We start from the raw sequence: 26,279 nt of genomic DNA, 5'->3' as shown, positions 1-26,279 counted from the left end.
CACCTGTAACTGAGCCACACTGCCCCCTATCTGCCCAAGGCGCACCTGTAACTGAGCCACACTGCCCTCTATCTGCCCAGGACGCACCTGTAACTGGGCCACACTGCCCCCTATCTGCCCAGGGCACACCTGTAACTGAGCCACACTGCCCCCTATCTGCCCAGGGTACACCTGTAACTGAGCCACACTGCCCCCTATCTGCCCAGGGCACACCTGTAACTGAACCATACTGCCCCCTATCTGCCCAGGACGCACCTGTAACTGGCCCACACATCCCCCTGTCTGCCAAGGGCACACCTGTAACTGAGCAGCCCTGCCCCCTATCTGCCCAGGACACACCTGTAACTGAGCCACACTGCCCCCTATCTGCCCAGGGTACACCTGTAACTGAGCCACACTGCCCCCTATCTGCCCAGGGTACACCTGTAACTGAGCCACACTGCCCCCTATCTGCCCAGGGCACACCTGTAACTGAACCACACTGCCCCCTATCTGCCCAGGACGCACCTGTAACTGGCCCACACATCCCCCTGTCTGCCAAGGGCACACCTGTAACTGAGCAGCCCTGCCCCCTATCTGCCCAGGGTACACCTGTAACTGAGCCACACTGCCCCCTATCTGCCCAGGGTACACCTGTAACTGAGCCACACTGCCCCCTATCTGCCCAGGGTACACCTGTAACTGAGCCACACTGCCCCCTATCTGCCCAGGGTACACCTGTAACTGAGCAGCACTACCCCCTATCTGCCCAGGGCGCACCTGTAACTGAGCAGCAGTGCCCCCTATCTGCCCAGGGTACACCTGTAACGGAACCACATTGCCCCCTATCTGCCCAAGGCACAACAGTAACTGAGCGGAACTGCCCCCTATCTGCCCAGGACTCACCTGTAACTGAGCCACACTGCCCCCTATCTGCGCAGGGCACACCTGTAACTGAGCAGGTCTGCCCCCTATCTGCCCAGGACGCACCTGTAACTGAGCAGTCCTGCCCCCTATCTGCCCAGGACACACCTGTAACTGAGCAGCCCTGCCCCCTATCTGCCCAAGACGCACCTGTAACTGAGTAGCTCTGCCCCCTATCTGCGCAGGGCACACCTGTAATTGTGCAGCACTGCCCCCTATCTGCCCAGGACGCGCCTGTAACTGAGCCACACTGCCCCCTATATGCCCAGGGCACACCTATAACTGAGCAGCACTACCCCCTATCTGCCCAGGGCACAATTGTAACTGAGCCACACTGCCCCCTATCTGCCCAGGGCACAATTGTAACTGAGCCACACTGCCCCCTATCTGCCCAGGGTACACCTATAACTGAGCAGCACTGCCCCCGATCTGCCCAGGGCACACCTGTAACTGAACCACACTGCCCCCTATCTGCCCAGGGCACACCAGCAACTGAGCCACACTGCCCCCTATCTGCCCAGGGTACACCTGTAACTGAGCAGCACTTCCCCCTATCTGCCCAGGGCACACCTGTAACTGAGCAGCACTTCCCCCTATCTGCCCAGGGCACACCTGTATCTGAGCGGAACTGCCCCCTATCTGCCCAGGACTCACCTGTAACTGAGCCACACTGCCCCCTATCTGCGCAGGGCACACCTGTAACTGAGCAGGTCTGCCCCCTATCTGCCCAGGACGCACCTGTAACTGAGCAGCCCTGCCCCCTATCTGCCCAGGACACACCTGTAACTGAGCAGCCCTGCCCCCTATCTGCCCAGGACGCACCTGTAACTGAGTAGCTCTGCCCCCTATCTGCGCAGGGCACACCTGTAACTGAGCAGGACTGCCCCCTATCTGCCCAGGACGCACCTGTAACTGAGCCACACTGCCCCCTATCTGCCCAGGGCACACCTATAACTGAGCAGCACTGCCCCCTATCTGCCCAGGGCACACCTGCAACTGAGCAGCACTGCCCCCGATCTGCCCAGGGCACACCTGCAACTGAGCAGCCCAGCCCCCTATCTGCCCAGGGCACAATTGTAACTGAGCCACACTGCCCCCTATCTGCCCAGGGCACAATTGTAACTGAGCCACACTGCCCCCTATCTGCCCAGGGTACACCTGTAACTGAGCCACACTGCCCTCTATCTGCCCAGGACGCACCTGTAACTGAGCCACACTGCCCCCTATCTGCCCAGGGCACACCTGTAAATGAGCCACACTGCCCCCTATCTGCCCAGGACGCACCTGTAACTGAGCCACACTGCCCCCTATCTGCCCAGGGCACACCTGTAAATGAGCCACACTGCCCCCCATCTGCCCAGGGCACACCTGTATCTGAGCAGCACTGCCCCCTATCTACGCAGGGCAAACCTGTAACTGAGCAGCACTGCCCCCTATCTGCCCAGGGCACACCTGTAACTGAGCCACACTGCCCCCTATCTGCCCAGGGCACATCTGTAACTGAACAGCCCTGCCTCCTATCTGCCCAGGGTACACCTGTAACTGAGCCACACTGCCCCCTATCTGCCCAGGGCACACCTGTAACTGAGCAGCACAGCCCCCTATCTGCCCAGGGTACACTTGTAACTGAGCCACACTGCCCCCTATTTGCCCAGGACGCACCTGTAACTGAGCAGCCCTGCCCTCTATCTACCCAGGGCACACCTGCAACTGAGCATCCCTGCCCCCTATCTGCCCAGGACGCACCTGGAACTGAGCAGCCCTGCCCCCTATCTGCCCAGGACGCACCTGGAACTGAGCAGCCCTGCCCTCTATCTACCCAGGGCACACCTGCAACTGAGCATCCCTGCCCCCTATCTGCCCAGGACGCACCTGGAACTGAGCAGCCCTGCCCCCTATCTGCCCAGGACGCACCTGTAACTGAGCAGCCCTGCCCTCTATCTACCCAGGGCACACCTGTAACTGAGCATCCCTGCCCCCTATCTGCCCAGGACGCACCTGTAACTGAGCAGCCCAGCAACCTATCTGCCCAGGACGCACCTGTAACTGAGCAGCCCTGCCCCCTATCTGCCAAGGACGAACATGTAACTGAGCAGCCCTACCCTTTATCTGCCCAGGACGCACCTGTAACTGAACCACACTGCCCCCTATCTGCCCAGGACGCACCTGTAACTGAGTAGCTCTGCCCCCTATCTGCGCAGGGCACACCTGTAACTGAGCAGTACTGCCCCCTATCTGCCCAGGGCGCACCTGTAACTGAGCAGTCCTGCCTCCTATCTGCCCAGGGCGCACCTGTAACTGAGCAGCACTGTCCCCTATCTGCCCAAGGCACACCTGTAACTGAGCAGCACTGCGCCCTATTTGCCCAGGGCACACCTGTATCTGAGCAGCACTGCCCTCTATCTACACAGGGCACACCTGTAATTGAGCAGCACTTCCCCCTCTCTGCCCAGGGTGCACCTGTTACTGAGCAGCACTGCCCCCTTTCTGCCCAGGGCACACCTGTATCTAAGCGGAACTGCCCCCTATCTGCCCAGGACGCACCTGTAACTGAGCCACACTGCCCCCTATCTGCGCAGGGCACACCTGTAACTGAGCAGGACTGCCCCCTATCTGCCCAGGATGCACCTGTAACTGAGCAGCCCTGCTCCCTATCTGCCCAGGACACACCTGTAACTGAGCAGTCCTGCCCCCTATCTGCCCAGGACACACCTGTAACTGAGCAGCCCTTCCCCCTATCTGCCCAGGACGCACCTGTAACTGAGCAACACTGCCCCCTATCTGCCCAGGACACACCTGTAACTGAGCAGCACTGCCCCCTATCTGCCCAGACCGTACCTGTAACTGAGCCACGCTGCCCCATATCTGCCTAGGGCACAACTGTAACTGAGCAGCACTGCCCCCTATCTGCCTAGGACGCGCCTGTAACTGAGCCACACTGCCCCCTATCTGCCCAGGGCACACCTGTAACTGAGCAGCACTGCCCCCTATCTGCCCAGGGCACACCTGTAACTGACAGCACTACCCCCTATCTGCCCAGGGCACAATTGTAACTGAGCCACACTGCCCCCGATCTGCCCAGGGTACACCTGCAACTGAGCAGCCCTGCCCCCTATCTGCCCAGGACGCACCTGTATCTGAGCCACACTGCCCCCTATCTGCCCAGAGCACACCTGCAACTGAGCCACACTGCCCCCTATCTGCCCAGGGCACACCTGTAAATGAGCCACACTGCCCCCCATCTGCCCAGGGCACACCTGTATCTGAGCAGCACTGCCCCCTATCTACGCAGGGCAAACCTGTAACTGAGCAGCACTGCCCCCTATCTGCCCAGGGCACACCTGTAACTGAGCAACACTGCCCCCTATCTGCCCAGGGCACATCTGTAACTGAGCAGCCCTGCCTCCTATCTGCCCTGGGTACACCTGTAACTGAGCCACACTGCCCCCTATCTGCCCAGGGAACACCTGTAACTGAGCCACACTGCCCTCTATCTGCCTAGGGCACATCTGTAACTGAGCAGCCCTGCCACCTATCTGCCCAGGGTACACCTGTAACTGAACCACACTGCCCCCAAACTGCCCAGGGTACCCCTGTAACTGAGTCACACTGCCCCCTATCTGCCCAGGGTACACCTGTAACTGAGCAGCACTGCCCCCTATCTGCCCAGGGCGCACCTGTAACTGAGCCACACTGCCCCTATCTGCCCAGGCACACCAGTAACTGAGCCGCACTGCCCCCTATCTGCGCAGGGTATACCTGTAACTGAGCAGCCCTGCCCCCTATCTGCCCAAGGTACACCTGTAACTGACCCACACTGTCCCCTATCTGCCCAGGGCACACCTGTAACTGAGCAGCCCTGCCCCCTATCTGCCAGGGTACACCTGTAACTGAGCCACACTGCCCCCTATCTGCCCAGGGCACACCTGTAACTGAGCAGCCATGCCCCCTATCTGTCCTGGGTACACCTGTATCTGAGCAGCACTGCCCCCTATCTGCCCAGGGTACACCTGCAATTGAGCCACACTGCCCCCTATCTGCCCAGGGTACACCTGTAACTGAACCACACTGCCCCCTATCTGCCCAGGGCACACTTGTAACTGAGCAGCACTGCCCCCTATCTGTCCAGGGTACATCTGTAACTGAGCCACACTGTCCCCTATCTGCCCAGGACGTACCTGTAACTGAGCAGCAATGCCCTCTATCTGCCCAGGGCACACCTACAACTGAGCAGCCCTGCCCCCTATTTGCCCAGGACGCACCTGTAACTGAGCAGCCCTGCCCCCTATCTGCCCAGGACGCACCTGTTACTGAGCCAAACTGCCCCCTATCTGCGTAGGGCACATCTGTAACTGAGCAGGACTGCCCCCTATCTGCCCAGGACGCACCTGTAACTGAGCAGCCCTGCCCCCTATCTGCCCAGGACGCACCTGTAACTGAGCAGTCCTGACCCCTATCTGCCCAGGACGCACCTGTAACTGAGCAGCCCTGCCCCCTATCTGCCCAAGATGCACCTGTAACTGAGTAGTTCTGCCCCCTATCTGCGCAGGGCACACCTGTAACTGAGCAGCACTGCGCCCTACCTGCCCAGGACACACCAGTATCTGAGCAGCACTGACCCCTATCTATGCAGGGCACACCTGTAATTGAGCAGCACTGCCCCCTATCTGCCCAGGGTACACCTGTAACTGAGCAGCCCTGCCCCCTATCTACCCAGGACGCACCTGTAACTGAGCAGCCCTTCCCCCTATCTGCCCAGGACGCACCTGTAACTGAGCAACACTGCCCCCTATCTGCCCAGGACACACATGTAACTGAGCAACACTGCCCCCTATCTGCCCAGGACACACATGTAACTGAGCAGCCCTGCCCCCTATCTGCCCAAACCGCACCTGTAACTGAGCCACACTGCCCCCTATCTGCCCAGGACGCACCTGTAACTGAGCAGCCCTGCCCCCTATCTGCCCAGGGCACACCTGTAACTGAGTAGCTCTGCCCCCTATCTGCGCAGGGCAAACCTGTTACTGAGCAGGACTGCCCCCTATCTGCCCAGAACTCACCTGTAACTGAGCAGTCCTGCCCCCTATCTGCCAAGGGTGCACCTGTAACTGAGCAGCACTGCCCCCTATCTGCCCAGGACACACCTGTAACTGAGCAGCCCTGCCCTCTATCTGCCCAGGACGCACCTGTAACTGAGCAGCACTGCTCCCTATCTGCCCAGGGCACACCTGTAACTGAGCAGCACTGCCCACTATCTGCCCAGGGCACACCTGTATCTGAGCAGCACTGCCCCCTATCTGACCAGGGCACACCTGTAACTGAGCAGCACTGCCCCCTATCTGCCCAAGGTACACCTGTAACTGAGCAGCACTGCCCCCTATCTGCCCAGGGCACACCTGTAACTGAGCAGCACTGCCCCCTATCTGCCCAGGGAACACCTGTAACTGAGCAGCACTGCCCCCTATCTACCAGGGCACACCTGTAACTGAGCAGGACTGCCCCCTATCTGCCCAGGACGCACCTGTAACTGAGCAGTCCTGCCCCCTATCTGCCCAGAACGCACCTGTAACTGAGCCACACTGCCCCCTATCTGCCCAGGACGCACCTGTAACTGAGCCACACTGCCCCATCTGCCCAGGGCACACCTGTATCTGAGCAGCACTGCCCCCTATCTGCCCAGGGCACACCTGTAACTGAGCAGCCCTGCTCCCTATCTGCCCAGGGCACACCTGTATCCGAGCAGCCCTACCCCCTATCTGCCCAGGGTGCACCTGTATCTGAGCAGCACTGCCCCCTATCTACTCAGGGCACACCTGTAACTGAGCAGCACTGCCCCCTATCTGCCCAGGACGCACCTGTAACTGAGCAGCACTGCCCCCTATCTGCTCAGGGCACACCTGTAACTGAACAGCCCTGCCCCCTATCTGCCCAGGGCGCACCTGTAACTGAGCAGCCCTTCCCCCTATCTGCCCAGGACGCACCTGTAACTGGTCAGCCCTTCCCCTATCTGCCCAGGACGTACCTGTAACTGAGCAGCACTGCCCCCTATCTGCCCAGGTGCACCTGTAACTGAGCAGCACTGCCCGCTATCTGCGCAGGGCACACCTGTAACTGAGCAGCACTGCCCGCTATCTGCGCATGGCACACCTGTAACTGAGCAGCGCTGCCCCTATCTGCCCAGGGCGCACCTGTAACTGAGCAGCACTGCCCCCTATCTGCCCAGGGTGCACCTGTAACTGAGCAGCACTGCCCCCTATCTGCCCAGGGCGCACCTGTAACTGAGCAGCACTGCCCCCTATCTGCGCATGGCGCACCTGTAACTGAGCAGCCCTGCCCCCTATCTGCCCAGGGCGCACCTGTAACCGAGTAGCACTGCCCCCTATCTGCCCAGGGTGCCTCTGTATCTGAGCCGCACTGCCCCCTATCTGCCCAGGGTGCCTCTGTATCTGAGCCGCACTGCCCCCTATCTGCCCAGGGTATACCTGTATCTGAGCAGCACTGCCCCCTATCTGCCCAGGGCACACCTGTAACTGAGCAGCCCTGCCCCCTATCTGCCCATGGCGCACCTGTAACTGAGCAGCCCTGCCCCCTATCTGCCCAGGGCGCACCTGTAACTGAACAGCACTGCCCCCTATCTGCCCAGGGTGCACCTGTAACTGAGCAGCACTGCCGCCTATCTGCCCAGGGCGCACCTGTAACTGAGCAGCACTGCCCCCTATCTGCACATGGCGCACCTGTAACTGAGCAGCCCTGCCCCCTATCTGCCCAGGACGCACCTGTAACTGAGCAGCACTGCCCCCTATCTGCCCAGGACACATCTGTAACTGAGCAGCACTGCCCCCTATCTGCCCAGACCGCACCTGTAACTGAGCCACACTGCCCCCTATCTGCCTAGGGCACAACTGTAACTGAGCAGCCCTGCCCCCTATCTGCCTAGGACGCGCCTGTAACTGAGCCACACTGCCCCCTATCTGCCCAGGGCACACCTGTAACTGAGCAGCACTGCCCCCTATCTTACCAGGGCACACCTGTAACTGACAGCACTACCCCCTATCTGCCCAGGGCACAATTGTAACTGAGCCACACTGCCCCCGATCTGCCCAGGGTACACCTGCAACTGAGCAGCCCTTCCCCTATCTGCCCAGGACGTACCTGTAACTGAGCAGCACTGCCCCCTATCTGCCCAGGTGCACCTGTAACTGAGCAGCACTGCCCGCTATCTGCGCAGGGCACACCTGTAACTGAGCAGCACTGCCCGCTATCTGCGCAGGGCACACCTGTAACTGAGCAGCGCTGCCCCCTATCTGCCCAGGGCGCACCTGTAACTGAGCAGCACTGCCCCCTATCTGCCCAGGGTGCACCTGTAACTGAGCAGCACTGCCCCCTATCTGCCCAGGGTGCACCTGTAACTGAGCAGCACTGCCCCCTATCTGCCCAGGGTGCACCTGTAACTGAGCAGCACTGCCCCCTATCTGCCCAGAACGCACCTGTAACTGAGCCACACTGCCCCCTATCTGCCCAGGACGCACCTGTAACTGAGCCACACTGCCCCATCTGCCCAGGGCACACCTGTATCTGAGCAGCACTGCCCCCTATCTGCCCAGGGCACACCTGTAACTGAGCAGCCCTGCTCCCTATCTGCCCAGGGCACACCTGTATCCGAGCAGCCCTACCCCCTATCTGCCCAGGGTGCACCTGTATCTGAGCAGCACTGCCCCCTATCTACTCAGGGCACACCTGTAACTGAGCAGCACTGCCCCCTATCTGCCCAGGACGCACCTGTAACTGAGCAGCACTGCCCCCTATCTGCTCAGGGCACACCTGTAACTGAACAGCCCTGCCCCCTATCTGCCCAGGGCGCACCTGTAACTGAGCAGCCCTTCCCCCTATCTGCCCAGGACGCACCTGTAACTGGGCAGCCCTTCCCCTATCTGCCCAGGACGTACCTGTAACTGAGCAGCACTGCCCCCTATCTGCCCAGGTGCACCTGTAACTGAGCAGCACTGCCCGCTATCTGCGCAGGGCACACCTGTAACTGAGCAGCACTGCCCGCTATCTGCGCATGGCACACCTGTAACTGAGCAGCGCTGCCCCCTATCTGCCCAGGGCGCACCTGTAACTGAGCAGCACTGCCCCCTATCTGCCCAGGGTGCACCTGTAACTGAGCAGCACTGCCCCCTATCTGCCCAGGGCGCACCTGTAACTGAGCAGCACTGCCCCCTATCTGCGCATGGCGCACCTGTAACTGAGCAGCCCTGCCCCCTATCTGCCCAGGGCGCACCTGTAACCGAGTAGCACTGCCCCCTATCTGCCCAGGGTGCCTCTGTATCTGAGCCGCACTGCCCCCTATCTGCCCAGGGTGCCTCTGTATCTGAGCCGCACTGCCCCCTATCTGCCCAGGGTATACCTGTATCTGAGCAGCACTGCCCCCTATCTGCCCAGGGCACACCTGTAACTGAGCAGCCCTGCCCCCTATCTGCCCATGGCGCACCTGTAACTGAGCAGCCCTGCCCCCTATCTGCCCAGGGCGCACCTGTAACTGAACAGCACTGCCCCCTATCTGCCCAGGGTGCACCTGTAACTGAGCAGCACTGCCGCCTATCTGCCCAGGGCGCACCTGTAACTGAGCAGCACTGCCCCCTATCTGCACATGGCGCACCTGTAACTGAGCAGCCCTGCCCCCTATCTGCCCAGGACGCACCTGTAACTGAGCAGCACTGCCCCCTATCTGCCCAGGACACATCTGTAACTGAGCAGCACTGCCCCCTATCTGCCCAGACCGCACCTGTAACTGAGCCACACTGCCCCCTATCTGCCTAGGGCACAACTGTAACTGAGCAGCCCTGCCCCCTATCTGCCTAGGACGCGCCTGTAACTGAGCCACACTGCCCCCTATCTGCCCAGGGCACACCTGTAACTGAGCAGCACTGCCCCCTATCTTACCAGGGCACACCTGTAACTGACAGCACTACCCCCTATCTGCCCAGGGCACAATTGTAACTGAGCCACACTGCCCCCGATCTGCCCAGGGTACACCTGCAACTGAGCAGCCCTTCCCCTATCTGCCCAGGACGTACCTGTAACTGAGCAGCACTGCCCCCTATCTGCCCAGGTGCACCTGTAACTGAGCAGCACTGCCCGCTATCTGCGCAGGGCACACCTGTAACTGAGCAGCACTGCCCGCTATCTGCGCAGGGCACACCTGTAACTGAGCAGCGCTGCCCCCTATCTGCCCAGGGCGCACCTGTAACTGAGCAGCACTGCCCCCTATCTGCCCAGGGTGCACCTGTAACTGAGCAGCACTGCCCCCTATCTGCCCAGGGCGCACCTGTAACTGAGCAGCACTGCCCCCTATCTGCGCATGGCGCACCTGTAACTGAGCAGCCCTGCCCCCTATCTGCCCAGGGCGCACCTGTAACCGAGTAGCACTGCACCCTATCTGCCCAGGGTGCCTCTGTATCTGAGCCGCACTGCCCCCTATCTGCCCAGGGTGCCTCTGTATCTGAGCCGCACTGCCCCCTATCTGCCCAGGGTACACCTGTATCTGAGCAGCACTGCCCCCTATCTGCCCAGGGCACACCTGTAACTGAGCAGCCCTGCCCCCTATCTGCCCATGGCGCACCTGTAACTGAGCAGCCCTGCCCCCTATCTGCCCAGGGCGCACCTGTAACTGAACAGCACTGCCCCCTATCTGCCCAGGGTGCACCTGTAACTGAGCAGCACGGCCGCCTATCTGCCCAGGGCGCACCTGTAACTGAGCAGCACTGCCCCCTATCTGCACATGGCGCACCTGTAACTGAGCAGCCCTGCCCCCTATCTGCCCAGGGCGCACCTGTAACCGAGCAGCACTGCCCCCTATCTGCCCAGGGTGCCTCTGTATCTGAGCCGCACTGCCCCCTATCTGCCCAGGGTACACCTGTATCTGAGCAGCACTGCCCCCTATCTGCCCAGGGCACACCTGTAACTGAGCAGCCCTGCCCCCTATCTGCCCATGGCGCACCTGTAACTGAGCAGCCCTGCCCCCTATCTGCCCAGGACGCACCTGTAACTGAGCAGCCCTTCCCCCTATCTGCCCAGGACGCACCTGTAACTGAGCAGCACTGCCCCCTATCTGCCCAGGGCGCACCTGTAACTGAGCAGCACTGCCCCCTATCTGCCCAGGACACACCTGTAACTGAGCAGCACTGCCCCCTATCTGCCCAGACCGCACCTGTAACTGAGCCACACTGCCCCCTATCTGCCCAGGGCACACCTGTAACTGAGCAGCACTGCCCCCTATCTTACCAGGGCACACCTGTAACTGACAGCACTACCCCCTATCTGCCCAGGACGCACCTGTAACTGAGCCACACTGCCCCCTATCTGCCCAGAGCACACCAGCAACTGAGCCACACTGCCCCCTATCTGCCCAGGGCACACCTGTAAATGAGCCACACTGCCCCCCATCTGCCCAGGGCACACCTGTATCTGAGCAGCACTGCCCCCTATCTACGCAGGGCAAACCTGTAACTGAGCCACACTGCCCCCTATCTGCCCAGGGCACATCTGTAACTGAGCAGCCCTGCCTCCTATCTTCCCTGGGTACACCTGTAACTGAGCCACACTGCCCCCTATCTGCCCAGGGAACACCTGTAACTGAGCCACACTGCCCTCTATCTGCCTAGGGCACATCTGTAACTGAGCAGCCCTGCCCCCTATCTGCCCAGGGTACACCTGTAACTGAACCACACTGCCCCCAAACTGCCCAGGGTACCCCTGTAACTGAGTCACACTGCCCCCTATCTGCCAAGGGTACACCTGTAACTGAGCCACACTGCCCCTATCTGCCCAGGGCACACCAGTAACTGAGCCACACTGCCCCCTATCTGCCCAGGGCACACCTGTAACTGAGCCGCACTGCCCCCTATCTGCGTCAGGTATACCTGTAACTGAGCAGCCCAGCCCCCTATCTGTCCAAGGTACACCTGTAACTGACCCACACTGTCCCCTATCTGCCCAGGGCACACCTGTAACTGAGCAGCCCTGCCCCCTATCTACCAGGGTACACCTGTAACTGAGCCACACTGCCCCCTATCTGCCCAGGGAACACCTGTAACTGAGCCACACTGCCCTCTATCTGCCTAGGGCACATCTGTAACTGAGCAGCCCTGCCCCCTATCTGCCCAGGGTACACCTGTAACTGAACCACACTGCCCCCAAACTGCCCAGGGTACCCCTGTAACTGAGTCACACTGCCCCCTATCTGCCAAGGGTACACCTGTAACTGAGCCACACTGCCCCTATCTGCCCAGGGCACACCAGTAACTGAGCCACACTGCCCCCTATCTGCCCAGGGCACACCTGTAACTGAGCCGCACTGCCCCCTATCTGCGTCAGGTATACCTGTAACTGAGCAGCCCAGCCCCCTATCTGCCCAAGGTACACCTGTAACTGACCCACACTGTCCCCTATCTGCCCAGGGCACACCTGTAACTGAGCAGCCCTGCCCCCTATCTACCAGGGTACACCTGTAACTGAGCCACACTGCCCCCTTTCTGCCCAGGGCACACCTGTAACTGAGCAGCCATGCCCCCTATCTGTCCTGGGTACACCTGTATCTGAGCAGCACTGCCCCCTATCTGCCCAGGGTACACCTGTAATTGAGCCACACTGCCCCCTATCTGCCCAGGGTACATCTGTAATTGAGCCACACTGTCCCCTATCTGCCCAGGACGTACCTGTAACTGAGCAGCCCTGACCTCTATCTGCCCAGGGCACACCTACAACTGAGCAGCCCTGCCCCCTATCTGCCCAGGACGCACCTGTAACTGAGCAGCCTTGCCCCCTATCTGCCCAGGACGCACCTGTTACTGAGCCAAACTGCCCCCTATCTGCGTAGGGCACACCTGTAACTGAGCAGGACTGCCCCCTATCTGCCCAGGACGCACCTGTAACTGAGCAGCCCTGCCCCCTATCTGCCCAGGACGCACCTGTAACTGAGCAGTCCTGCCCCCTATCTGCCCAGGACGCACCTGTAACTGAGCAGCCCTGCCCCCTATCTGCCCAAGATGCACCTGTAACTGAGTAGTTCTGCCCCCTATCTGCGCAGGGCAAACCTGTAACTGAGCAGGACTGCCCCCTATCTGCCCAGAACTCACCTGTAACTGAGCAGTCCTGCCCCCTATCTGCCAAGGGTGCACCTGTAACTGAGCAGCACTGCCCCCTATCTGCCCAGGACACACCTGTAACTGAGCAGCACTGCCCCCTATCTGCCCAGGACACACCTGTAACTGAGCAGCCCTGCCCTCTATCTGCCTAGGACGCACCTGTAACTGAGCAGCACTGCTCCCTATCTGCCCAGGGCACACCTGTAACTGAGCAGCACTGCCCACTATCTGCCCAGGGCACACCTGTATCTGAGCAGCACTGCCCCTATCTGACCAGGGCACACCTGTAACTGAGCCACACTGCCCCCTATCTGCCCAAGGTACACCTGTAACTGAGCAGCACTGCCCCCTATCTGCCCTGGGCACACCTGTAACTGAGCAGCACTGCCCCCTATCTGCCCAGGGAACACCTGTAACTGAGCAGCACTGCCCCCTATCTACCAGGGCACACCTGTAACTGAGCAGGACTGCCCCCTATCTGCCCAGGACGCACCTGTAACTGAGCAGTCCTGCCCCCTATCTGCCCAGAACGCACCTGTAACTGAGCCACACTGCCCCCTATCTGCCCAGGACGCACCTGTAACTGAGCAGCCCTTCCCCCTATCTGCCCAGGGCGCACCTGTAACTGAGCAGCCCTTCCCCCTATCTGCCCAGGGCGCACCTGTAACTGAACAGCACTGCCCCCTATCTGCCCAGGGTGCACCTGTAACTGAGCAGCACTGCCGCCTATCTGCCCAGGGCGCACCTGTAACTGAGCAGCACTGCCCCCTATCTGCGCATGGCGCACCTGTAACTGAGCAGCCCTGCCCCCTATCTGCCCAGGGCGCACCTGTAACCGAGCAGCACTGCCCCCTATCTGCCCAGGGTGCCTCTGTATCTGAGCCTCCCTGCCCCCTATCTGCCCAGGGTACACCTGTATCTGAGCAGCACTGCCCCCTATCTGCCCAGGGCACACCTGTAACTGAGCAGCCCTGCCCCCTATCTGCGCATGGCGCACCTGTAACTGAGCAGCCCTGCCCCCTATCTGCCCAGGACGCACCTGTAACTGAGCAGCCCTTCCCCCTATCTGCCCAGTACGCACCTGTAACTGAGCAACACTGCCCCCTATCTGCCCAGGACACACCTGTAACTGAGCAGCACTGCCCCCTATCTGCCCAGACCGCACCTGTAACTGAGCCACACTGCCCCCTATCTGCCTAGGGCACAACTGTAACTGAGCAGCCCTGCCCCCTATCTGCCTAGGATGCGCCTGTAACTGAGCCACACTGCCCCCTGTCTGCCCAGGGCACACCTGTAACTGAGCAGCACTGCCCCCTATCTGCCCAGGGCACACCTGTAACTGACAGCACTACCCCCTATCTGCCCAGGGCACAATTGTAACTGAGCCACACTGCCCCCGATCTGCCCAGGGTACACCTGCAACTGAGCAGCCCTGCCCCCTATCTGCCCAGGACGCACCTGTAACTGAGCCACACTGCCCCCTATCTGCCCAGAGCACACCAGCAACTGAGCCACACTGCCCCCTATCTGCCCAGGGCACACCTGTAAATGAGCCACACTGCCCCCCATCTGCCCAGGGCACACCTGTATCTGAGCAGCACTGCCCCCTATCTACGCAGGGCAAACCTGTAACTGAGCAGCACTGCCCCCTATCTGCCCAGGGCACACCTGTAACTGAGCCACACTGCCCCCTATCTGCCCTGGGTACACCTGTAACTGAGCCACACTGCCCCCTATCTGCCCAGGGAACACCTGTAACTGAGCCACACTGCCCCCTATCAGCCCAGGGCACACCTGTAACTGAACCACACTGCCCCCTATCAGCCCAGGGCACACCTGTAACTGAACCACACTGCCCCCTATCTGCCTAGGACACACCTGTAACTGAGCAGCCCTGCCCTCTATCTGCCTAGGACGCACCTGTAACTGAGCAGCACTGCCCCCTATCTGCCCAGGGCACACCTGTAACTGAGCAGCACTGCCCCCTATCTGCCCAGGGCACACCTGTAACTGAGCAGCACTGCCCCCTATCTACCAGGGCACACCTGTAACTGAGCAGGACTGCCCCCTATCTGCCCAGGACGCACCTGTAACTGAGCAGTCCTGCCCCCTATCTGCCCAGAACGCACCTGTAACTGAGCCACACTGCCCCCTATCTGCCCAGGACGCACCTGTAACTGAGCCACACTGCCCCATCTGCCCAGGGCACACCTGTATCTGAGCAGCACTGCCCCCTATCTACACAGGGCACACCTGTAACTGAGCAGCACTGCCCCCTATCTGCCCAGGGCACACCTGTAACTGAGCAGCCCTGCTCCCTATCTGCCCAGGGCACACCTGTATCCGAGCAGCCCTACCCCCTATCTGCCCAGGGTGCACCTGTATCTGAGCAGCACTGCCCCCTATCTACTCAGGGCACACCTGTAACTGAGCAGCACTGCCCCCTATCTGCCCAGGACGCACCTGTAACTGAGCAGCACTGCCCCCTATCTGCTCAGGGCACACCTGTAACTGAACAGCCCTGCCCCCTATCTGCCCAGGGCGCACCTGTAACTGGGCAGCCCTTCCCCTATCTGCCCAGGACGTACCTGTAACTGAGCAGCACTGCCCGCTATCTGCGCAGGGCACACCTGTAACTGAGCAGCACTGCCCGCTATCTGCGCAGGGCACACCTGTAACTGAGCAGCGCTGCCCCCTATCTGCCCAGGGCGCACCTGTAACTGAGCAGCACTGCCCCCTATCTGCCCAGGGTGCACCTGTAACTGAGCAGCACTGCCCCCTATCTGCCCAGGGCGCACCTGTAACTGAGCAGCACTGCCCCCTATCTGCGCATGGCGCACCTGTAACTGAGCAGCCCTGCCCCCTATCTGCCCAGGGCGCACCTGTAACCGAGCAGCACTGCCCCCTATCTGCCCAGGGTGCCTCTGTATCTGAGCCGCACTGCCCCCTATCTGCCCAGGGTGCCTCTGTATCTGAGCCGCACTGCCCCCTATCTGCCCAGGGTACACCTGTATCTGAGCAGCACTGCCCCCTATCTGCCCAGGGCACACCTGTAACTGAGCAGCCCTGCCCCCTATCTGCCATGGCGCACCTGTAACTGAGCAGCCCTGCCCCCTATCTGCCCAGGACGCACCTGTAACTGAGCAGCCCTGCCCCCTATCTGCCCATGGCGCACCTGTAACTGAGCAGCCCTTCCCCCTATCTGCCCAGGACACACCTGTAACTGAGCAGCCCTTCCCACTATCTGCCCAGGACACACCTGTAACTGAGCCACACTGCTTCCTATCTGCCCAGGGTACACCTGTAACTGAGCAGCACTGCCCCCTATCTGCCCAGGGCACACCTGTATCTGAGCAGCACTACCCCCTTACTGCCCAGGGTACACCTGTAACTGAGCAGCACTGCCCCCTATCTGCCCAGGGCACACCTGTATCTGAGCAGCACTGCCCCCTTACTGCCCAGGGCACACCTGTAACTGAGCAGCACTGCCCCATATCAGCCCAGGGCACACCTGTATCTAGCTTTCACCATTGGCTTGTTCTCATCTCTCCACATTGTGTCCACCCATACCTTAATAGAGAGGAGCATTGGACAACGTCTCAGATCATATGGATCATAGCAGAATTTTGCACTCCGTAGAAATTCCGGCTTCAGAACATATCCACATCTTCCATTGTCCAGGAACTTTCCTCCTTCCATATCCATGGCAATTCCCGGGGTCTGGAAGTTTAAAGCCACTACAGCGGGAAGACATGGACTGTTATTTGCAGGAGAGAAATCGCTTTGCAAGGAAAATATATCACATATAGGTTACTCTGTGCTACTCACATATAGGTTACTCTGTGCTACCCTGAGGGTGTCAGCTCTGCAGCCAACTTACACCTGCAGGGACTACCTGCTGCATCCTGGGGTAAGGCACTGAGCTAGCCACGTGTGGTCAGGATTAGGGGTTCCAGAGGTAGATGCACTTATCCCGACTGACGGACAGTGGCTAGTGATCAGTATAGGGGGCTGATGTCCTTGTCACCTAGACCAGTGCCAGGCGGTGATAGGATGGCAGGGATGGTTGCGGGACCAGAACATTAAACTGACTTTCTCCTAATAACATAATTCACAGCTGTGTGCAGGATGCTGTGTGTGTGTGTGTGTGTGTGTGTGATGCTGTGTGTGTGGGGGATGCTGTGTGTGTGTGTGTGTGTGTGTGTGTGTGTGTGTGATGCTGTGTATGTGTGTGTGGGGGGATGCTGCATGTGAATGTGTGGGATGCTGTGTGTGTGCGGGATGCTGTGTGTGCGGGATGCTGTGTGTGCGGGATGCTGTGTGTGCAGGATGCTGTGTGTGGGGGGGTGCTGTGTGTGAGGATGCTGTGTGTGCAGGATGCTGTTGGTGCGGGATGCGGAGTGTGCGTGTGTGCGGGATGCTGTGTGTGCAGGATGCTGTGTGTGTAGGATGCTGTGTGTGTGAGGATGCTGCGTGTGTGCGGGATGCTGTGTGTGCAAGATGCTGTGCGTGTGGAATGCTGCATGTGTGTGTGGGATGCTGTGTGTGTGTGGGGGGGATGCTGTGTGTGGGGGATGCTGTGTGTGTGGGATGCTGTGTGTGCAGGGTGCTCTGTGTGTGGGGTATGCTGTGTGTGTGAGAGGATGCTGTGTGTGAGAGGATGCTGTGTGTGAGAGGATGCTGTGTGTAAGGATGCTGTATGTATGTGTGTGATTCTGTGTGTGCAGGATGCTGTGTGTGCAAGATGCTGTGTGTGCAAGATGCTGTGTGTGTGGAATGCTGCATGTGTGTGTGGGATGCTGTGTGTGTGGGATGCCATGCTGTGTGTGGGGGGGATGCTGTGTGTGGGGGATGCTGTGTGTGTGTGTGGGATGCTGGGTGTGCAGGGTGCTCTGTGTGTGGGGGATGCTGTGTGTGAGAGGATGCTGTGTGTGAGAGGATGCTGTGTGTGAGGATGCTGTATGTATGTGTGTGATTCTGTGTGTGCAGGATGCTGTGTGTGCAAGATGCTGTGTGTGTGGAATGCTGCATGTGTGTGTGGGATGCTGTGTGTGTGGGATGCCATGCTGTGTGTGTGTGGGGATGCTGTGTGTGGGGGATGCTGTGTGTGGGGGATGCTGTGTGTGCAGGGTGCTCTGTGTGTGGGGGATGCTGTGTGTGTGAGAGGATGCTGTGTGTGAGAGGATGCTGTGTGTGAGGATGCTGTATGTATGTGTGTGATTCTGTGTGTGCAGGATGCTGTGTGGGTGCGGGATGCTGTGGGTGTGGGATGCTGTGTGTTCGATGTTTGTGTGTGTGTGTGTGTGTGAGATGCTGTGTGTGTGTGTGTGGGATGCTGTGTGTGTAGGATGATGTGTGTGGGATGCTGTGTGTGTGTAGGATGCTGTGTGTGGAGGATGCTGTGTGTGTGAGGATGCTGTGTGTGTGAGGATGCTGTGTGTGTGAGGATGCTGTGTGTGTGTGTGTGTGTGGGATGCTGTGTGTGCAGGATGATGTGTGTGTTGGATGCTGTGTATGTGTGGGATGCTGTGTGTGTGTGTGTAGGATGCTGTGTGTATAGGATACTGTGTGTGTGAGGATGCTGTGTGTGTGAGGATGCTGTGTGTGTGCAGGATGCTGTGTGTGTGTGAGGATGCTGTGTGTGTGTGGGATGCTGTGTGTGCAGGATGATGTGTGTGTTGGATGCTGTGTATGTGTGGGATGCTGTGTGTGTGGATGCTATCTGTGAAGATGCTGTGTGTGTGGGATGCTGTGTGCGAGGATGCTGTGTGTGGGGGATGCTGAGCCGTGTGTGTGTGGGATGCTGTGTGTGAGGATACTGTGTGTGTGGGATGCTGAGTGTGCAGGATGCTGTGTGTGGGGGAATGCTGTGTGTGGGGGGATGCTGTGTGTGGGGGGATGCTGTGTGTGTGTGGGATGTAGTGTGTGAGGATGCTGTGTGTGTGTGTGTGTGGGATGGTGTGTGTGTGTGTGGGATGCTGTGTGTGTGTGGGATGCTGTGTGTGTGATGTCACATCTAGCGAGGTTTGAGGATCCGGCAGCTGAGACTTGCCCAAGGAGGTAGTTGGCTGTGGATGAACGAGACGAGGGGGTTGGATATAGGCCCTCATTCCGAGTTGTTCGCTCGTTAGCTGCTTTTAGCAGCATTGCACACGCTAAGCTGCCGCCTACTGGGAGTGAATCTTAGCATAGCAGAATTGCGAACGCAAGATTAGCAGAATTGCGAATAGAAATTTCTTTGCAGTTTTTGAGTAGCTCGAGACTTACTCTGCCACTGCGATCAGTTCAGTCAGTTTCGTTTCCTGGTTTGACATCACAAACACACCCAGCGTTCACCCAGACACTCCCCCGTTTCTTCAGACACTCCCGCGTTTTTCCCAGAAACGCAAGCGTTTTTTCGCACACACCCATAAAATGGCCAGTTTCCGCCCAGAAATACCCACTTCCTGTCAATCACACTCCGATCACCAGAACGATGAAATTTCTTCGTGAAGCCGTGAGTAAAATACCAAACTTTCTAGCAAATTTACTTGGCGCAGGCGCACTGCGACCGTTGCGCATGCGCAGTTTGCGACTAATCGCACCGATGCGAAGAAAAATAACGAGCGAACAACTCGGAATGAGGGCCATAGTTCCTTCTCATGGGACAAGGGTCAGTGAAGAATGTAGACAGAGCTAAGAGTCAGTGGATTGTAGTTCTTATGGACAGGGCTGAGGTAGAGAACTGCGGCTGATGAACGATGACTTAAAGACGTAGTTGTAGATAAAGAACTGCGGATTGTGGCTTGAAAGACGAAGTTGTGAATAATGAACTGCGGAACTGTGAATAGTGGTTATTGACGAGGCTGGAGGCAAAGAACTGTTGACTGTGATTTGAAAGACGAGACTGTAGATTATGAACTGCGGTACTGTGGATGGTGGTTAAAGACGTGGCTTGAGACAAAGGACTGTAGACTGTGGCTTGAAAGACGAGGCTGTAGATCAGCGGTGGCCAACCCGCGGCTCTCGAGCTACATGCGGCTCTTTCATCCTCCGCATGTGGCTCGATCCGCTGCCGGCCACCGCTGCCCGACACACAGCAGCTTCTAAGGCTTAGAAGTTGCAGTGTGTTAATCTACACGGCGTGTGAGGAGAGGGACAGGAGAGCGCAGCACGCACCTCTCCTGTCCCTCTGACTCCTGCGGCGACTTCATATCAGTGCTGGCCCATGAGCCAATCAGAGCTCGTGGTCCGGCAGCTAAGCTCCTGATTGGCTGCCGGACCGCGAGCTCTGATTGGCTCACGGGACGGCGCTGAATTTAAGATAGATGCCGCCGCCGGAGTCAGAGGAACAGGAGAGGCGCGAGCTGCGCTCTCCTCCCCTCCCCTCACAGCAGCAGCACGGCGGGTGAGCAGCACTTGGGGGGGGGGGGGGGGGGGAGGCACTGTGGGGACATGTGGATCTGCACTGGGGGCACAGCTGGCACTGTGGGGACATGTGGATCTGCACTGGGGGCATAGCTGGCACTGTGGGGACATGTGTATCTGGCACTGTGGGGGCATGTGTATCTAGCACTGTGGGGGCATGTGTATCTGGCACTGTGGGGGCATGTGTATCTAGCACTGTGGGGGCATGTGTATCTGGCACTGTGGGGACATGTGGATCTGCACTGGGGGCATAGCTAGCACTGTGGGGACATGTGTATCTGCACTGGGGGCATAGCTGGCACTGTGGGGACATGTGTATCTGGCACTGTGGGGGCATGTTAATCTGGCACTGTGGGGGCATATCTGGCACTGTGGGGACATGTGGATCTGCACTGGGGGCATAGCTGGCACTGTGGGGACATGTGTATCTGGCACTGTGGGGGCATGTGTATCTAGCACTGTGGGGGCATGTTAATCTGGCACTGTGGGGGCATATCTGGCACTGTGGGGACATGTGGATCTGCACTGGGGGCATATCTGGCACTGTGGGGACATGTGTATCTGGTACTGTGTGGGCATGTGTATCTGGCACTGTGGGGACATGTGTATCTGGTACTGTGGGGGCATGTGTATCTGGTACTGTGGGGGCATGTGTATCTGGCACTGTGGGGGCATGTGTTTCTGGCACTGTGGGGGCATGTGTATCTGGTACTGTGGGGGCATGTGTATCTGGCACTGTGGGGACATGTGTATCTGGCACTGTGGGAGCATGTGTATCTGGCACTGTGGGGGCATGTGTATCTGGCACTGTGTGGACATGTGTATCTGGCACTGTTGGGGCATGTGTATCTGGCACTGTGTGGACATGTGTATCTGGCACTGCGGGGACATGTGTATCTGGTACTGTGGGGACATGTGTATCTGGCACTGTGGGGGCATGTGTATCTGGCACTGTGGGGGCATGTGTATCTGGCACTGTGTGGACATGTGTATCTGGTACTGTGTGGACATGTGTATCTGGTACTGTGGGGGCATGTGTATCTGGCACTGTGGGGGCATATGTGTATCTGGCACTGTGGGGGCATGTGTATCTGGCACTGTGTGGACATATGTGTATCTGGCACTGTGGAGGGGGGTATATGTATCTGGCACTGTGGAGGCACCCATTGTTTGGCATTTTTATATGTATGTGGCACTGTACTGGGTCATTATATGTATTTGGTACTATACAACATGACTAAAAACGGGGTTATGACACAAGTCATACTTCTACAAATGTCATACCGAAAGGTGCGCGCACAAAAATGGGGTGTGACTTTGTGAAAACTAGGCCACACCCCCATTTTTGTGCGCGCGCCGTTTACTACAGATCTTTTCTGGCTCTTTGCCTCTGACTGGTTGGCCACCCCTGCTGTAGATTATGAACTGCGGAACTGTGGATGGTGGTTAAAGACGTGGTTGGAGATGAAGATCTGTGGAGTGTGGCTTGAAAGACGAGGCAGAAGACCCGGGACCGACCGTGCCCAAAGAGTCTTACTGGACTGGGTTTTCCAGGAGCGCTTCCACAGGCAGTAGCAGGCTAGGAACGGCAGGGCTGCAGCAGCAACAGAGAACCAGCCAAGCAGGGCCAGGAGAGACCAGAATACGGCAAGAATCCTGGGAGCACAGGCTAAAGCCCCTACAACAAGGTTGTAACTTGAAGCACTGGCGTCTCTGTCCTAAACCAGCCCCCTTTTATAGGGAGAACTTCCCCTGGATTGGCTGGAAGAAACAGGAAACAAGAACTATGCCTCAAACTTGGTCTCCAACATGGCGGCTCCCAGTAATGCAGACCTTTCTGCATAGCCCCACAGCTCACTGCCCCATGTCTCCTAGCAACTGCTCAGCAAGAGCGACCCGCTGCAGCGGCGTCCACCCGCCACGAGCGGACCCCCTCACTGCCGCTACTGCTGCCCTTGGACCCGGCGCAGCAGCCCACCTCCGCCGCTGCCCGCACGCCACCTGAGAAGCCAGCCCCGCGGCCCCAGCACACCGGTAAGACTCTGGACGCTGACATGTGGCATGCTGTGTATGTGGGATGCTGTGTGTGGGGGATGCTGAGCTGTGTGTGTGTGTGATGCTGTGCGTGGGATGCTGTGTGTGTGGATGCAGTGTGTGTGTGTGGGATGCTGTGTGTGTGGGGTGCTATGTGTGTGTGAGCTGTGTGTGCGGGATGCTGTGTGTGGAATGCTGTGTGTGTGTGATGCTGCACTTGTGTGGGATGCTGCTTGTGTGTGAGATGCTGTGTGTGTGGGGGGGATGATGCTGCATGTGTGTATGTGGGATGCTGTGTGTGTGTGCGGGATGCTGTGTGTGCAGGATGCTGCATGTGTGTGTGTGATGCTGTGTGTGTGGGGGATGCTGTGTATGTGGGATGCTGTGTGTGGGGGATGCTGTGGGGGGGATGCTGTGTGTGTGAGGATGCTGTGTGTGAGGATGCTGTATGTTTGTGTGTGATGCTGTGTGTGCAGGATGCTGTGTGGGTATGGGATGGTGTGGGATGTTGTGTGTCAGGACGCTGTGTGTGTATGTGTGTGGGATGCTGTGTGTGGGATGCTGTGTGTGGGGATGCTGTGTGTGCAGGATGCTGTGTGTGTGTGTGTGTGTGTGTGTGATGCAGTGTGTGGGATGCTATGTGTGCAGGATGATGTATGTGTGTGGGATGCTGTGTGTGTGTGGGGGGGGATGCTGTGTGTGTGGATGCTGTGTGTGAGGATGCTGTGTGTGTGTGTGTGTGTGTGTAGGATGCTGTGTGTGTGGGATGTAGTGTGTGAGAATGCTGTGTGTGTGTGTGGGATGCTGTGTGTGTGAGGATGCTGTGTGTGTGAGGATGCTGTGTGTGAGGATGCTGTGTGTGTGGGATGCTGTGTGTGAGGATGCTGTGTGTGTGTGTGATGCTGTGTGTGTGTGTGTGTGTGTGTGTGTGTGTGTGTGTGTGTGTGTGTGTGTGGGATGCTGTGTGTGGATGCAGTGTGTGTGTGGGATACTGTGTGTGCGGGATGCGGTGTGCAGGATGCTGTGTGTGTGATGCTCTGTGTCTGTGATGCTCTGTGTGTGGGATGCTGTATGTGTGTGGGATGCTGTATGTGTGTGGGATGCTGTGTGTGTGTGGGATGCTGTGTGTGTGTGTGTGTGTGTGTGTGTGTGTGTGGGATGCTCTGTGTGTGGGATGCTGTGTGTGTGTGTGATGCTCTGTGTGGGATGCTGTGTTTGTGTGGGATGCTGTGTTTGTGTGGGATCATAGGTGTGCGCAGGGGGGGGTGCCTGGTGCGCACAGGCACCCCCCAATGTCTGGTACCCCGATCTCACATGCCTGATGCAGCGATCGCCGAGCAGGCTGATTACTGTCCCCTCTGCGCTGCACCCTGTCAGGATTGCATAACCTAACGGACGCCTGGGTTAATCAAGGGTGCCACTGCCACTGGCTTTCAAACTCCCGGCTCCACCTCCATGTACAAAAACAGCGTGATGTGATTACGTCATGCTGCTCGCACGCCCACCCATCACACCCTCCACACGCCCACTTCTCTCCTTCTATTCTATGCCAACGCCAGCCACTGACAATGTATCTGCTTTATTAGGATTGGTACAAAGGTGGATATTTTCTATGTGTTGACCATCAATGATGGTGCTAGACACGCCCAAAAGGTGGTACTTGACACACCCCTCCAACGGTGCACCCCCTAATAAAATGTGCTGCGCACGCCAGTGTGTGGGATGCTGTGTGTGTGGGATGCTGTATGTGTCTGTGTGGGATGCTGTATGTGTGTGGGATGCTGTGTGTGTGTGGGATGCTGTGTGTGTGGGATGCTCTGTGTGGGATGCTGTGTGTGTGTGCGTGTGTGTGTGTGATGCTGTGTTTGTGTGGGATGCTGTGTTTGTGTGGGGGCTGTGTTTGTGTGGGATGCTGTGTGTGCGGGATGCTGTGTGTGTGTGATGCTGTGTGTTGGGTTACTAGCCGGCTTTTATGGGCTGCTGATGATGCATTGGGTCTAGTCACTTACACCATGCACAGTGGGGGTAATTCCAAGTTGATCGCAGCAGGATTTTTGTTAGCAATTGGGCAAAACCATGTGCACTGCAGGGGAGGCAGATATAACATGTGCAGAGAGAGTTAGATATGGGTGTGGTGTGTTCAATCTGCAATCTAATTTGCAGTGTAAAAATAAAGCAGCCAGTATTTACCCTGCACAGAAACAAAATAACCCTCCCAAATCTAACTCTCTCTGCACATATTATATCTGCCTCCCCTGCAGTGCACATGGTTTTGCCCAACTGCTAAAAAATTTCCTTCTGCGATCAACTTGGAATTACCCCCAGTGGTAGCAGAGCGAGGCACCGTGCCTGAGGTATAGCAGGAGACGCGAGACCGCGAGGTTACATGTTTCCAATAATTTGGCTTATATGTGGGTAAACATACAAAATTACATCATAAAAAAACTTCTGTCAACTTTTTGAGTCGACCTTTTGTACCTATCGACCTTTTCATCCAATCGACCTAGTGCATTTCGACTATATGAGGTTGACTTATTGACTATCTACCTAATGCCACCGATAAATTCTTCCTATCTGTCCCAATGTGAGGGCACTGACCCAGGGCCGGCTCTACCATTAGGCAGCTTTAGGCGGCTGCCTAGGGGCGCCAGCCACTGGAGTGCACCACTGAATTCATCTAGTGAAAAACTAAATGAAGCATGTTTCTGTATGCAGGTTAGTAATGAACTTACAGATGGGGGGGATGAAACACAATAAGGAGCATAGAAATATATGTATTTCTGTGTGTATATATGTATGTATACACATACAATTAAAGGGATGTAGGTGGCATCCCGGTGGACGGGATGTTGCATTCAGAAACCCGACAGCCAGCATCCTGAATGTTAGTATGACGGTTAGGGCTAGGCTGGGGGGAGGGAGGGCTAGGGTAAGGTTAATTAATTTCATTCAAATTTTGGAATTATGGTGGTCCGGATGCTGCGGGATATTCTGGCCAGTGCATCCTGTACCCAACCCCAACTGAATACCCCCCCCCCCCCCCACCCCCCAGATCCCATATACAGTATTATAGAGTAGATAAAGAATAGATTGCACTGAAGGACTTTTAAAGTGAAAGTACAGTATATTGTGAAACAAGTCACAAAAACTTTAAAAGTCCTTGAGAGTTGTCCCATTTCTCTGTATATGTATAATGGTGCAATTCACCCCAGCCCAACTAGTGGGCACCTGCATCTCCCGTCTGTGAAGTGGTGGTGGTGGATTTGCAGGTTAGGGGGCGCTAGGCTAAAGATTTGCCCCGGCCCTGCACTGACCTGTCTTTTCCATCAGGATTGCGTTTCCTCAATCAGCACGGCAGCTGGAGGTAAGTACCGCTGCTCTGCCAGGGAATGGGGTGGGGCCTATGCAGCGACTATGGGATCTGTAGGTGAGGGGTCTGTAGCTGCCACCCCTATTACTGATGTCCTCATGGTCAGAGGAGCCGGGGCCGCGGGTGACCAGACGGATTATCTAGGCCGCCTTATGTAGTGTCCCGTCCGCACTCTGCCTCTGCACTTCCTACCAGTAATGTCACCCACATCCCTTATAATGAATGGCACTCACCCATCTGACAGCCCACGTTCCAGAACTCTTGTGGGTAGAAGTTAGAGGATGAGGCCCTGGTTCCCTTGGGGTAGATCCGAGTGAGGAACTTCATGGTGTGAGCGATAAATTCCTGGCCTGGAGAGAAAACAGCGCATATGTTACTGTTGTGTCCCGGAGATTCGCGGCTGCGTATTGTGTACAAGG

The 26,279-nt window shown here is 57.8% G+C and overlaps 1 protein-coding gene across 4 annotated transcripts in view; it reads right to left on the bottom strand.

The window, feature by feature from the left end:
- Positions 1-26,279, bottom strand: part of PLCZ1 (phospholipase C zeta 1) — a 138,762-nt gene that overhangs the window by 16,638 nt on the left and 95,845 nt on the right. For all 4 annotated transcript variants that reach the window (XM_063930642.1, XM_063930645.1, XM_063930643.1 and 1 more), the window contains 2 exons: positions 26,094-26,210; positions 16,620-16,786 (listed from right to left, as the gene is read on the bottom strand). In XM_063930642.1, coding sequence (XP_063786712.1) covers positions 16,620-16,786; positions 26,094-26,210 — 284 coding nt within the window. The remainder of the gene's footprint in view (positions 1-16,619; positions 16,787-26,093; positions 26,211-26,279) is intronic.

The sequence above is a fragment of the Pseudophryne corroboree genome, chromosome 6 (genome assembly GCF_028390025.1).
Source record: "Pseudophryne corroboree isolate aPseCor3 chromosome 6, aPseCor3.hap2, whole genome shotgun sequence".
Taxonomy (NCBI): Eukaryota; Metazoa; Chordata; class Amphibia; order Anura; family Myobatrachidae; genus Pseudophryne; species Pseudophryne corroboree.
This window is presented reverse-complemented; position numbering and strand designations above follow the sequence as displayed.